This window comes from Rhinatrema bivittatum, chromosome 3 (genome assembly GCF_901001135.1).
Source record: "Rhinatrema bivittatum chromosome 3, aRhiBiv1.1, whole genome shotgun sequence".
In the NCBI taxonomy this organism is placed as follows: domain Eukaryota; kingdom Metazoa; phylum Chordata; class Amphibia; order Gymnophiona; family Rhinatrematidae; genus Rhinatrema; species Rhinatrema bivittatum.
The window spans coordinates 295,913,962-295,928,480 of record NC_042617.1 but is presented as its reverse complement, the minus strand read 5'-3'; the positions used below and the strand labels follow the sequence as shown (position 1 = coordinate 295,928,480).

Genomic DNA, 14,519 nt, shown 5'->3' with positions numbered 1-14,519 from the left:
AAATACTCCTGCTCCTCACTGTCCATCCGTCTACATAATCATAGTATCCATTTACAAAAGGCTATTTATAATATAATTAGTACTTATTCAGTGTCTGTTATCCATTGAAACTGAACACGTGCTTTGAGGAAAAAAGGATCCGGGTGAGATGACACAGTTAGATGAAAAGTGCTGATCCAGGGACTTAAGTTAATTTCCAGATACGGAGCGGAGAGAACGTTTCTCTTTTTCATTGTGCGGCAGAATTAGTCACAGATGCACAGCGCTTTCCTCAGAATTACTAACCCTGTAGCGGGTGTGTATTTATTCTAACTATAGCTACTGTTTGCCATTGCAGCTGCGCTAAACTTTGAGTTGCCCCAGAGATGTACTGGAAGCTCTTCAGCTGAATATTTGCAAAGAAGCTGCAGTAGATAGAAAAGCTGTTCCTGCAATGCATAACACAGAATTATCTTTATTAAACAGAGTTGAGAAGCCACCAGAGGTGGCAGTAGTGAGTAGAGATGAAGCCTGGCTAGGCTTGTAGTCCCTCAGGACAATGGAACAACCATCCCTCAATAGCTGTGCTGTAGTGGAGAGAAACTGAGATAGTGAGTACAGAGGAGCATACACAGGGTTCTGGTATAGAGCTTCGTTGGTAGAATACTCACACAGCGGTTTCTCCCGGAGGGTAACATAGAAGCTGGAATAGAGGCAGGTCCTCGAGGAGCGAGTACCTGGTTCCAGGGAACAGCTCTGAGAGAATATAGATGGTAACTCACTGATGGTGTAGGCAGCGGTTTCTTCCAAGCAGAAGTGAGCTCAGGTAGCAAGTCCGGGAACATGGGCCCTTGAGGAGCGAGATCCGGTTCCAGACAGCGACCTGAAAGAAAAGAGAGAAGTCCCCAAGGGGTGGGTACCCCGATAGAGTAAGTCCAATTAAGGAGAGGCAGAGTAGCTAGGTACGGAGAGCGAATCCCATCCGTAAGGAGTCCCTTGCTAACTCGATTAGCTAGCAAACAGAGTAGGCATTTGTATCTGGGATGCGTGACATCATCACAGGGGGACGCCCCTGAGGTTCGCGCCAAAGAAGGAATAAGAAGCAGGGCCGTGTGGTGCGCGCCCCCTATGGCAGCTGAACAACATGGCGGGATGCAGTGCCCAAGTCGGACCGGGGACGCCGGAGAGGACGGCAGGCAGATGCCATGGCAGCAGACGTCCATCAACCGCGGGAGGAGTCGCCAAAGAGGTAAGGAGAGCGGAGTGGAGACGTTGGGCAGTGACAGTCGTAACAGTACCCCCCTTCAAAGGGCGGTCTCCTCTGTGGGTACCAGGTTTAGGCTTCAAAGGATGCGCGAGATGAAATTGATGGAGCATCTCTTTATCAAGGACGTTAGCCTGAGGCTCCCAAGAGTTTTCTTCATGGCCGAAACCTTCCCAAGAAAGAAGGTATTCAAGTGTTTTGCCTCGTCTTTGGACATCAAGAATCTCTTCGACCTTAAATTCTAGGTCATCTTCTGCGTTGATGGCAGGTGGTTCCTGAGTCTTGGAAGAGAATTCACTGAATAAGAGAGGTTTCAAGAGTGAAACGTGAAAAGCGTTGTGGATGTTTAGCCCGGGTGGTAGTTTCAGACTGTAAGTGATGTTGCCAAGACGTCGGAGGATTGGAAATGGTCCAACGTAGCGAGGAGCAAACCGAATGGAGAGTAACTTCAATCTGAGATGTTTGGTAGATAACCAGACTTTGTCACCGGGTTTGAAGACAGGCGCTTGAGAATGGTGAGCATCATAAAACTTCTTAGCACAGTCACTCGCTTTAACTAGCATGTCTTTTGTCTGAGTCCACAGGTTATGGATTTCATCAGCAGTAGATTGAGCTGCTGGGGACGTCACTGAGAGCTTCAGTGGAAGTGGCGGTGTTGGAGAGCATCCATATACCACTTCAAAAGGTGTTGATCCAGTTGATGTTGCTGGATGAGAATTGATGGCGAATTCAGCCCAAGGTAACAGTTCAGCCCAATTAATCTGACGGCAACTCACGTAGGCTCGAATGAACTGTTTTAAGGTTCTATTCATCCGTTCTGTTTGGCCATTTGATTGCGGATGATAGGCTGAAGTGTAGTCTAGAGAGATGTCGAATAACTTGCACAAGGCCCTCCAGAATCTTGCCGTGAATTGAGATCCTCGGTCTGAAACAATGTGTCTTGGTAGGCCGTAAAGGCGAAAAATGTGCGATATGAAGAGCTTCGCAAGCTCCAAGACTGAAGGTAAACCAGGCAGCACCACGAAATGGGCCATCTTGCTGAAACGATCAACTGTTACCCAGATGGAATTCATTCCTCCAGAAAGGGGTAAATCGACTACAAAATCAATAGTGATGTGTGACCAGGGCTGTTCCGGAATTGGCAGTGGTTGCAGCAATCCCCACGGTTGGCCAGAAGCAGGTTTGTGTTTGGCACAGTTGTTACAAGATGCCATGTAGGGTAGGATATCTTTCTTGATAGTAGGCCACCAATAGAACTTCTGGATCTTGAACAGGGTGCGGCATTGACCAGGATGGCCAGCCAGCTTGGAATTGTGTGCCCAAAAGAGCACTTTCTTCCTGAGGTGATTAGGCATGATGGTCTTACCAGCGGGCACAGAATGTGTAGTCGCCAAGATGACTTTCTTCGGGTCAGTTATGTGCTGAGGTTCTTCAGGCACATCCTCTGAGAGAAAGGAGCGTGACAAGGCATCAGCTCTGGTATTTCTGTCTCCGGGGCAATATTTAAGCACAAAGTCAAAACGATTGAAGAATAAGGACCATTTGGCTTGTCTGTGGTTAAGACGTTGAACATGGCGCAGATACTCTAGATTTTTATGGTCCGTGAATACGGTTATTTGATGTTGAGCGCCTTCAAGCCAAAGCCGCCATTCCTCGAAAGCTAGCTTAATAGCCAAGAGCTCTTTATCTCCGATCCCATAGTTCTTCTCTGCCGGGGAGAAATGTCATGAGAAGAAAGATTTGGAGTCTCCAGTTTGGCTCAATACAGCCCCCATGCCGACATCCGAAGCTTCAACTTCTACGATAAATGGCTTGTTGGGGTCAGGATGCCGCAAGCATGGTTCCGTGGAAAAGGCAGTCTTTAATTTCTCAAAAGCGGAAATGGCCTCCGCAGACCATTTTGAAGCATTGGCACCCTTGCAGGTCATTGCGGTCAAGGGTACTGTTAAAGAAGAGTAGTTCTTTATAAAGCTTCTATAATAGTTGGTAAACCCCAAAAATCGTCTCGGGGCCTTCAGGCTGGTAGGTTGGAACCAATTTTTGATACTCTCTAGCTTTTGAGGGTCCATCTGGAAGCCATCTTTAGACACGATATAGCCAAGAAAAGGCACGGAGTCTTTATGAAATTCGCACTTGAATAGTTTGGTGTAGAGCCGGTGTTCACGGAGTCGGCGTAGTACTTGCTTGACATCCTCTAGATGAGTGGGCAGATCCTGAGAAAATATCAGGCTATCGTCCAGGTATACCACAACACTCTTGTACAACAGGTCCTGCAAGATGTCGTTCATCATGTTCTGAAATATAGCGGGTGCATTGCACAGGCTGAAGGGCATTACTAAGTACTCAAAATGGCCGTCTCGAGTGTTGATGGCTGTTTTCCATTCGTCGCCACTGCAAATGCGAACTAAGTTGTAGGCCCCCTTCAGGTCAAGTTTTGAGAATATTTTGGCCCCCTGAAGCCGGTCAAACAGCTCTGAGAATAAAGGCAGGGAGTAGCGGTCTTTAATCGTGATCTCGTACAGACCTCGGTAATTGATACAAGGACATACGGTACCGTCCTTCTTCCCCACAAAGAAGAAGCCTGCGCCGGCTGGAGACTTCGATGGTCTAATAAACCCCTTCTGTAAATTCTCCTCGATGTATTTGGACATCGCCTTGTTCTCAATCGCTAAGAATGGATAGACACGTCCTTTAGGAGGTTCAGTATTGGGTTTCAGTCTTATGGCACAGTCATAGGACCTATTCGGAGGAAGAATGTCAGCAGCTTCTTTGGAAAACACATCACTGAAAGATGCGTATTGGGGCGGCAGTCCCGGCATCACTGGAGTTATAGGCATCACTGGAGATATAGAGATGACAGAAGCAATCTCCTTTAGGCACTTTCCATGACAACCTAGGCCCCAGCGGGAGAGTTCCAAGGATGCCCAATCAAATTGGGGTTGGTGCGACTGCAACCAGGGTAATGTTACGCTCTCCTCCTCCAGAGAGGAGGAGTTAGCAATCTGTAATCGCTCACCCCACCAGGAGGGCGGAGTTAGCAATCTATTCTGCTTTTCTCCTAAAAGGGGGAGGAGTTAGCAATCTGTCATGATCTGCTCCTCCAGAAGGGAGGAGTTAGCTATCTGTAGTGCTTATCCCGCCAGGAGGGCGGAGTTAGTAATCTGTTAGCGAACTGTTGTTAGATACTCCTGTAAGAGAAAGATGTAGCGATCTGTTATGGATCAATTCCCCAGGGAAGAGGAGTTGGCAATCTGTTCAATAATATTCTTCTGAGGAGAGGAGCTAACAATATGTATATTGTACTTCGCTACTGAGATAGCAATTTATCATGCCTCCGCTACGGAGTAGCAATCTGTTATATAAAGGCTGCTGGCAAGTCCCATAGAAAGAGAAGGTAGCTATCTATATAATACTTCCGTAAGCGGTGTTAGTGGTCGGTAGTGGTTGGCTCCCACAGAGTGACAGTAGTAGAAGAAATGATCACTTGGAGGAAATGGTGAATTTCTGGGCCGATGGCAGATGACAGCGCCCCCAAGAGGAGATCCTGAGAGGAACCACCGGCTAGACTAGAATATGAAATAAACACAAATAGTTCTTTATTAGGCTGGAAGCTGGACCACCAGTGGTGGCAGTAGTGGGTCGATGTGGCTGGCAAGGCTGAAGTCCTTCTGATACCTGAATGTAATCTCTGGGTCGCTGAGCTGTAGAGAGAGACTAGAAGTAGTGAGTAGATAGGGTATACTGGATACAAGATGGAACACTCACAAACAGGTCAATCCAGTAACGAGCGGTAGGAAGAGCTGCGTTAGTGCCCGGCGCACCAGCGGTTGCCGCACGCACAGTCCAGCTCACCTACCGCTCGATCCTATATGTAAACAGCTTGCAAATGCAAGCTGCGTCTAAGAAGCGTCCATGAAGCGTTAGGCCCGCGCAACCCGTTTTACTGTATAGAGCGCTATACAGCGCCTATACAGTAACCTGGGTGCGCAGGCCTAACGCTTCACAGACACACTGGTATCTGTCATTTCAAATGTCATTTCAAATGACATTTGAAATGACAGGTACCAGGAAGTGGACAGTTCTCCGACGCTCGGGATTGTCAGCCCTCTCTCCCCTCCACCCAAAGCAACAAAAGCGAAAAAAATAAAAAAAAAAAAGTTGAAAGAGAGAGAGGGGAGAGAGGACGGGCCATCCTACACTCGGGACTGCCCATCCCCTCTCCCCTCCTCCTGAGGCAAGGCGCGAAAAGCAGCCTTGCTCCGGGAGGAGGGGAGAGAGGATTGGCAGTACACTGCACGGGAAGAGCACCAGAATCTGCTGATCCCTCCCTGCCCATGTGGCTTCCCAGCTCCAACCAATAGCATCAAAGCGAGTCAGTATTCTGAGTCGGCGGAGGCAGGAGCTAGAAAATGCAGGCAGCTGCCCAGACTACCAAGCAACGAAGCAACTTACTTTTTTTGCAGCCCCTCTCCAGAGACGGACATCAGCGAGGACGACCGCAGCTGCTCGCGAAGATGGACGCCTGCACGGGCGAAAGCGGCCCCTGTTCGTGCAATTGGGCAGCTCAAGGCGTGACGTCACATGCCGTGACGCCAAACGTCGTGACATCACGTCTTGAGCGACCCAATTGCACGAACAGGGGCCGCTTTCGCCCATGCAGGCGTCTATCTTCGCGGGCAGCTGGAGGCAGGGAGCCGTGGTCGTCCTCGCCGATGTCCGTCTTCGGAGGGGGGCTGCAAAAAAAGTAAGTCGCTTCGTCGCTTTACACTGCCAATCCTCTCTCCCCTCCTCCTGGAGCAAGGCTGCTTTTCGCGCCTTGCCTCGGGAGGAGGGGAGAGGGGACTGGCAGTCCCGAGCGTAGGATTGCCCGTCCTCTCTCCTCTCTCTCTCTTGCAACTTTTTTTTTTTTGATTTTTTTCGCTTTTGTTGCTTCGGGAGGAGGGGAGAGGACTGGGGCTACCCCGGAGACCAGCACCCATGGACGCGGCCAGGGCAGGTGAGCGGGGGCTGGGGGAAAGTTTGCCGCCTACCCTTACCCCTGCCTCTAACGCAGAGGTAAGGGTAGGCAGTAAGTTAGCAGGTTAAACGCACGGCAAAACGGCAGGGTAAAAAAGCAATAGTCGGGGCGCGCATTACTGGATGGTAGGGAATAGCTAATTCGATCGTTTACATGCAATATACATGCCGCGTGCGGAAGGGGTTGCCCGGGGATTTAAGGACGCGGTAAGAGTAGGTTAAAGGGGATTGGGGTTCGCAGGAAGGGCTAACGCGGCCGGAAAGTGAGTAGAAAGCGGGTTAGGAACGGGGAAACCGTGGACGTACTTTACAGGATTGACCTGAATAGTAGATGTCTGCAATGGTCTCTATGCCACAGAGAGTCTTCAGTATATTTAGAGACAGGAGCCATAGGCAACCACTGGTTCCTATAAACAGTCTGTAATAAGAACTCGCAATAGCTGTATATGAAATGGCTTCTAGAATAGAAGAGAGTCTGTAAAGGATTCTAGGAACATGGGCCCTCATGGAGTGAGTTCCGGTTCCTATCTGCAATCTTGCCAATCTAACTCTCGATCTCCGTACCTGCGATAACGTCTTGGACGGAAGGGAGTCTTCAGAGCTGTAGGAATGTAGGCCCTCGTGGAGCGAGTACTGATTACTATCTACAATAGAACTCACTGTGTTCACATCTGTGATCGCTTCCAGGCAATGAGGAGTCTTCTGAGTATTCAGGGACATAGGCCCTCGAGGAGCAGGTACCGGATCCCGTCTTGGCAATCTGAAATCAAGAAGAGAGATCGGAGCCCCCGAGGAGCGGGTACTCCTGGTAAGTTTGAAAAGCCGAGCAGTGGGGAAGGATTCCCCTGGCTGACTCGGATCGTTGTTGCAAGTAGCGTGGATTGCAGAAGCAAGTCTTGTCCGAGTTCCTTGCTAACTCATTAGAGGTAAGCAAACAAAGACCTTTTAAAGTGGAAATGGATGATGTCACTACGGGGGGACGCTCCGAGGTTCGGACCCTTGCTGGTACAAAGTCTGGAGCGTGCGCGTGCACCCTTAAGCCATCAGGAAACATGGCGGAGCCGTAGCATCAAGCCAGCCCCGGGGACACCGGGACCAAGAGGCAGGGAGAAGCCGTGGTCACAGCTGTCCGTCAGAGCCGAAGGGAGTCGCTCCCAAGGTAGAGAAGGTGGAGCGAGGAGCGAGAAGAGGCACGAATGCAACAGGTAACCCCAGGACGAAAGGGTGCATTGCCTTCTCTATCATAAAGAAGGGAATTGACTCGGTATGGAGAGCTCCGGCGCGAAGAGTTACCGGTACAGTTTGGCAAGTCACATCACCCGGTAAGGGCTCCCCATGGATAGAAGATAGAAGAAGTGGAACCTTCAAAGTGACGAGGGGGATCCTCAAATGTTCCACTAGGCGTCGAAGAATAAAGTTGCCTCCTGCCCCCTGAATCCACCAGGGCAAGAGTTTGAAACTCAGAGGGTCCGCAGTTCAAGGAGACTGGGAGAGAGAGTGGAGGAGAGGGCATAGTAAAGCCTAAGAACAGTCCTTCTGCAGGACTTAGGCCCTTCTGTTTCTCGGACGAATTGGGCATACACAGACCATGCCTCTTCCGAAGTCTTCTCTCTTTGGAAGTCAAATGACTGTGACCAAATTGCATCGGTTCATCTCCACTGGCAGCAGGAATTACTGGAACCATCCAAGGTGCAGGTTTAGCACTAGCCTCCTTCTGACCTGGTCCTCTATTAGGCCGGAGTTCTTTCACCTTATCACGAAGCCGGTGGTTGATCCAAGTAGCCAAAGCCACTAGTTCATCCAGTGAGTCAGGTGTTTCACGAGCGGCCAGCTCGTCTTTCAAGCGAGTATCCAGGCCTCTGAAGAAGAGAGTTTTCAGGCATTTGGGATCCCAGCAGAGTTCTGTAGCAAGAGTCTTAAACTCTATCGCAAAATCAGCCAGTGGTCGGTTGCCTTGCTTCAGGTCCACCAGAGCAGAACCGGCAACGGTCACTCGGGCAGGATCATCGAAAACGGATTTGAATAAGTCCAAAAATCCATCTATATCCTGCAAAATAGGATCCTTGCGTTCCCACAATGTAGAGGCCCAAGACAAGGCCCTTCCATCAAGATAAGCTGTGGGGAAGTGAGAAGGCTGTTGTGCAAAGTGCATGCAGCACTGGTTTAGAATGTCCCTGGTCTTCTGAATCTCTCCTGAGAAACGAACTGGAGCAGCCAGCAGTACAGCAGTCTTTAAAGTTACTTCAGGTAACTGATCTTCATTACTGGAAGTAGCGCCTTGGGTATTCTGTGCGTGCAGCTGATGAAAAGCTGAAGTGAGTTTCTCCAATGCATCTTGCTGTTCCGAAATGCGCAGGGCCAGGCCCGGAATGGCCTGCAGGGCATTGAGCTGTGCCGGATCCATGGAGTTAGCAATCTGTTATTGTTTGTAAGGTTTTGGGTGGACCCTTGGACACTGTGGCAGTTGACCATGCCCACGGGGGGAAGTCCCATGAGTGGCCACAGGTCGGGCTCAGCTTTAGGACACACAACACAGAATTATCTTTTATTAAACAGAGTTGAGAAGCCACCAGAGATGGCAGTAGTGAGTAGAGATGAAGCCCAGCTGGGCTTGTAGTCCCTCAGGACACTAGAACAGTGATCCCTCAATAGCTGTGCTGTAGTGGAGAGAAACTGAGATAGTGAGTACAGTGGAGCATACACAGGGTTCTGGTATAGAGCCTCGTTGGTTGATTACTCACACAGCGGTTTCTCCCGGAGGGTAACACAGAAGCTGGAATAGAGGCAGGCCCTCGAGGAGCGAGTACCTGGTTCCAGGGAACAGCTCTGAGAGAATATAGATGGTAACTCACTGATGGTGTAAGCAGCGGTTTCTTCCAAGCAGAGGTGAGCTCAGGCAGCAAGTCCGGGAACATGGGCCCTCGAGGAGCGAGATCCGGTTCCAGACAGCGACCTGAAAGAAAAGAGAGAGGCCCCCGAGGAGCGGGTACCCCTACAGAGTAAGTCCATTTAAGGAGAGGCAGAATAGCTAGGTACGGAGAGCGAATCCCATCAATAAAGTGTCCCTTGCTAACTCGAATAGCTAGCAAACAGTAGGCTTTTGTATCCAGGATGCATGACATCATCACAGGGGGACGCCCCTGAGGTTCGCGCCAAAGAAGGAATAAGAAGCAGGCCGTGCGGCACGCGCGCCCTTTGGCACCTGAACAACATGGCGAGATGCAGCACCCAAGCCAGACCGGGGACGCCGGAGAGGACGGCAGGCAGATGCCGCGGCAGCCAGACGTCCATCAACCGCGAGAGGAGTCGCCAAAGAGGTAAGGAGGGCGGAGTGGAGACGTCGGGCAGCGACAGTCGTAACAGCGATGGAGGGAGTTCTGGAGGTAAGAGGGAGACAGATAGTCCCCCACTCAGTATGGGTCAGGTGGGAAAGTTCTGCGTATTGCGGTGGTCTTTTTCCTTTTTTTGTATGATATTGGATATTAATTTCCAGATATTTAAGCTACTGCCTGGTGTTATTGTTCATTGTGAGAAGGGATGCAGTTGTGACTATCTTCTTAAGAACATAAGAAATTGCCATATTGGGTCAGACCAAGGGTCCAACAAGCACAGCATCCTGTTTGCAACAGTGGCTACAAGTACCTGGCAAGTGCCCAAACACTAAGTAGACCCCACGCTACTGATGCCAGTAATAGCAGTACTGCTTCCTCTCAGTAGCTGATCCTCAACCCAATTCTTGGGGATCCTCCAAACAGCTGGGTTTTCAGGATATCCACAATGAGCATGCATGAGATAGATTTGCTTACAACAGTAAGTAGTGCATGTACATCTATCTCATGCTTATTCACTGAGGATATTCTGAAAATCCACACTGGTCCAGGGGATTCCCAAGGACTGGATTGAGGACGGCTATTGTAAAGCAAAACCAAAAGTCTCAGTCAAGGTAATTGGACCTCTGATTTCTTAATACTGCTGTGATGGTTTGTACCCTGCTCAGGACATTGAATTTGGTCAGGTAAATGCTATAGAAAAGTTTAAGTAAATAAGTAAATAGATAAGAGGTGAGAGACTTTCTTACCTGTTTCCTCCCAGACAGGCATGTACTCATCCTGCTGAATATCCAACATGAGTTCCAGACCATTCCCAGTTCCTCCTCGTAATGAGATCAAAGGGGCTTTCCCATTCTTCCCAGAGTTAAAGGTGTAACATTTTCCATAGCGAGTGAAGACCTACAGCAAAAGATACAGATGGATTAAGTACACAGTGATGCTGACTTTTTAATGGGAAAACTTCCACACGGAGATAATCAACGCGTACACACACAGCCCCCCCTGCAGAGATAAGAAATATAGTACCAGTGGCAAACTCTATGAAGACATGCCCTACAGACACACATCCTACAGAGAGACACATATAACATGGCAAAATGTACTGAACCATACCATACATACACACCTTAGGAGGACACGTCTTATGGAGACATATCTTACAGAGACAACACATGGAGACAGACATTTCATAGCATCCCTAGCCTGAGAGCCACACCTTACTATCTTGAAATATCAGGATGTGTCCAAGCAATAAAGGACAGGCTGAGGCAACTTTGATTTTGCCCTATTCTACTGCACATATTCTTCAGAGGCAAACTCCATGAAAACACAGTCTACCGAATGACGGTATATAAAACTCATCAAATAAATAAATAAATACAAGCAAACCCTGTGGAGTCATCCAACATCAACTTGAGACACACCCTACAGGCAAGGCATATGGAGATGTATCCTAGTGAGACGCTCTCTGCAGACACACCCTAGAGAGTCATACTTTAACATCTGCCAACTTGTTTCAAGTCATGAATGGCAGATTGAGATAGTCCTATTTTGCTGAAACATCATTTTTGCAAGCATCTACATGGACAAAACAGAAGACACTTTGGAATTAATGAATCCACCATGACCCAGCAGTGTAGTAAAAAAGCCTAATTCAGAGTTTCAAACCCATCCTGGGGGAACTCAAGCCAGTCAGGATTTCAGGATATCCACAATGAATATGCATAGATAAATTTGTATGCAATGAAGGCAGCGCATGCAAATCTAGCTAATGCATATTCACTGCAGCTATCCTGAAAACCTGACTGGATGAGGGTCCTACAGGACAGGTTTGGAAACCACTAGCCTAGTGTTCATACAATCATCTGAGCACTTCACTGCCTCTTGACTCACAAGCTTCAGTCCTGAATCCAGTACAAAATGTTAATACTACTACATTCCTCCCTTCATTCTCACAACACTAGCCTGGTAGGGGTGGCGATACAACCTTACAAGCCACAGAGATCACTAAGATCTCACAATAAAGGATTACTAGTTGTGCCATCATTACAGAATACTCTTCAGGCAAAAATAAGAGACTGTATGTTCTCCATAGCAGGCCCTAAACTTTGGAACTCTCTACCCGAGACACTACGACTGACCACTGAAACAAAGAAATTCAAACGCGACCTTAAAACGTGGTTATTTCAAAATGCCTACAACCTAACTTAAACCTTTCAGAAATCTGTACTTGCCCCTTCATGGTCAAACTCACCATGAACCTAACTAAAGTACACAATACCTCATCACTTCCCAACTCAGCCTAAATACAAATCTTTGGGACTTCCTCTCCCCTCCCCTCCCCATTTATCCCTCCAGCAGTCTCTGTCGAAAATACTACCTCATCCCCGCTTCCTCACTCCTCCCTCTTGCTAAAATGTATGATTTTTGAACACATCTAGTGAATATAACTGCCTACCTATAATATATATTTTTATTTTTATTTATCAATCTTTTATATTATTTTTCAAGTAAACACTTGAGATGCAAAAACTTGTGATTAACACAAATATACAACTTTGATATACTTTCAATGAAACAATTACATCACATGTATCTATTTAGACCACTGTAAGAGCCAGCAAAGATCCCAGTATACACAATCCTAAGAAAAATCACAGGAAATTAGCGGTATAGGATCTGATTTATTTATTCAAGATCAATTGTTCTCTATTAAGCTCCCTTAGCCAGACATTAGGAACTAACCTAATCTCCCCCCTTATTACTAATGGGCCGATATAGTACAGTACACTCCGACGGAGCTCACTGTTAGCTGGCATTTGGACGCGCGTTTTGGACGCGCTAGCTTTACCCCTTATTCAGTAAGGGATAATAGCGTCTCCAAAATGCGCGTCCAACCCCCCCCGAACCTAATAGCGCCCGCAACATGCAAATGCATGTTGATGGCTCTATTAGGTATTCCCGCGCGATACAGTAAGTAAAATGTGCAGCCAAGCCGCACATTTTGCTTTAAGAAATTAGCACCTACCCAAAGGTAGAAGTTAATTTCTTCTGGCACCAGGGAAGTGCACAGAAAAGCAGTAAAAACTGCTTTTCTGTGCATCCTCCGACTTAATATCATGGCGATATTAAGTCGGAGGCCCCAAAATTTACAAAAAGTAAAAAATAATTTTAAAAAAAAAATGTAAAATGGGCCCACAGCTCGCGGGCCGAAAACCGGACACTCAATTTTGCCGGCGTCCGGTTTCTGAACCCGTGGCTGTCAGCGGGCTTGAGAACCGATGCCGGCAAAATTGAGCGTCGGCTGTCAAACCCGCTGGCAGCCGCCTCTCCTGTCAAAAAAGAGGCGTTAGGGACGCGCTAGTGTCCCTAACGCCTCTTTTTACCGCTGGCAATAATTAAAATAAATTATAATATGAATCGCACGCACAGGAGAGTGGCCTGTGCGCGCGCTGGGAGAGTGGGCGTTCGCCCGCTCTCCTGCGTTTTTACTGTATTGGCCCGTAAGAAAAGTAAATAGCTGGGAAAGAAGAAAAAACTGGTATGAAACACCCTGATATTTTATCAGGCATTTACAGGGAAATTTAAGAACAAATAATGCTCCAAACTGTAAAACTCTAGGTTTTAATAACAGAAATTGGCGTCTGCGCTTCTGTGTTTGCCTGGAAAGATCAGGAAACATCTGTATTTTACAATTCAGGAATGGTTCCTTCCGATGTAGAAAATATTTTTTAAAAATCCATTCCTTGTCTGAATCGAGTAGAAATGTAACGATCAATGTAGATGGTACAGCCACAACATAATTTATTTATTTAGAGTTTTTCTATACCGGCATTCGTGATTAGAAACCACATCATGCCGGTTTACATATAACAAGGGGGTGGGAACAAAAAAACGGAACATAAACAAGTGCGAAGAGATCAAAAGTTACATTACAACAAGGGTCATATAACTGGGGAGAGAATTAGAGTAAGATAACTGATCAGTTAGGATTAATTATTTACATTATATAGTGTGTTCCAAGATATCTGAATGTTCCAAGATATCTGAAATATTCATATTAGGTGTATCTTTATATCTTTTTCTTCTTGAATTAGACTCTTCTTTATTTGTGGTATATAATACAATTTAGCTGTTATGGGAAGTGTCTCTTCTGGAATTTTCAATATCTCAATTAGATACCTTTTCCAGATATCTTTAGGTGACGCATATGGGATTTTTGGGAAATTTATACAGCGAATATTATTATTATTATTTTTATTATTTAATAATTTTTATATACCGACTTTTCATGCAAGCATATCAAATCAGTTACAGTAGTTAGCAATTAATCATTTAAAATTATTTGCATTTCCAAAGAAGAAAGAAGTAAATACATTATTTCATAATATAATTAACATAGCAAACTAAATAGTATACTGAATAATCAAAATTTAAACACTTAGAGATATTCTTTGCACGTAATAAATTTTCCAAATTTTCCAACTTAAAATTGAAAGAAGTGTTTTCTTTAATCATCTGTTGCTGAGTAGGACTTTCAGTTTTAGTACTATATAAGTCCCAAATCTTTTTACTATCTCCCAAATCATTTTCAATCAATTCCAGTCTTCTATCCATATCTTGAACTGCTTTAGAAATATTATTAATTTGAAGTGAAACATTAGTATTCAAAATATAAATGGCTTCCCATATCGTTTCAAGGTTAATCTGCTGAGGTCTCACCAACTCCATTATTTGAAATAGAGAATATTTAGGTTCCTTCCCATATCCCTGGGACTGGGCAGCTTGAGCTGCAATTTCGCCCGGAAATGTAGGGGCCTCTCTCTCCAGCACCGCGGGCTTCAAGAAGGACTCACCTCGGGCGCCGACTTCTGACCCCTCTGAGTCCCTCTGCCGTTACTGGGGTCGAGCCTCCGCTGGATTCTCAGGCG

General features: G+C 46.8%; 1 protein-coding gene across 1 annotated transcript in view; it reads right to left on the bottom strand.

The window, feature by feature from the left end:
* Positions 1-14,519, bottom strand: part of LOC115088758 (acid-sensing ion channel 1-like) — a 67,776-nt gene that overhangs the window by 40,833 nt on the left and 12,424 nt on the right. Inside the window, exon 2 of the mRNA XM_029596992.1 lies at positions 10,338-10,488. Within this exon, the coding sequence (XP_029452852.1) occupies positions 10,338-10,488 (151 nt within the window). The remainder of the gene's footprint in view (positions 1-10,337; positions 10,489-14,519) is intronic.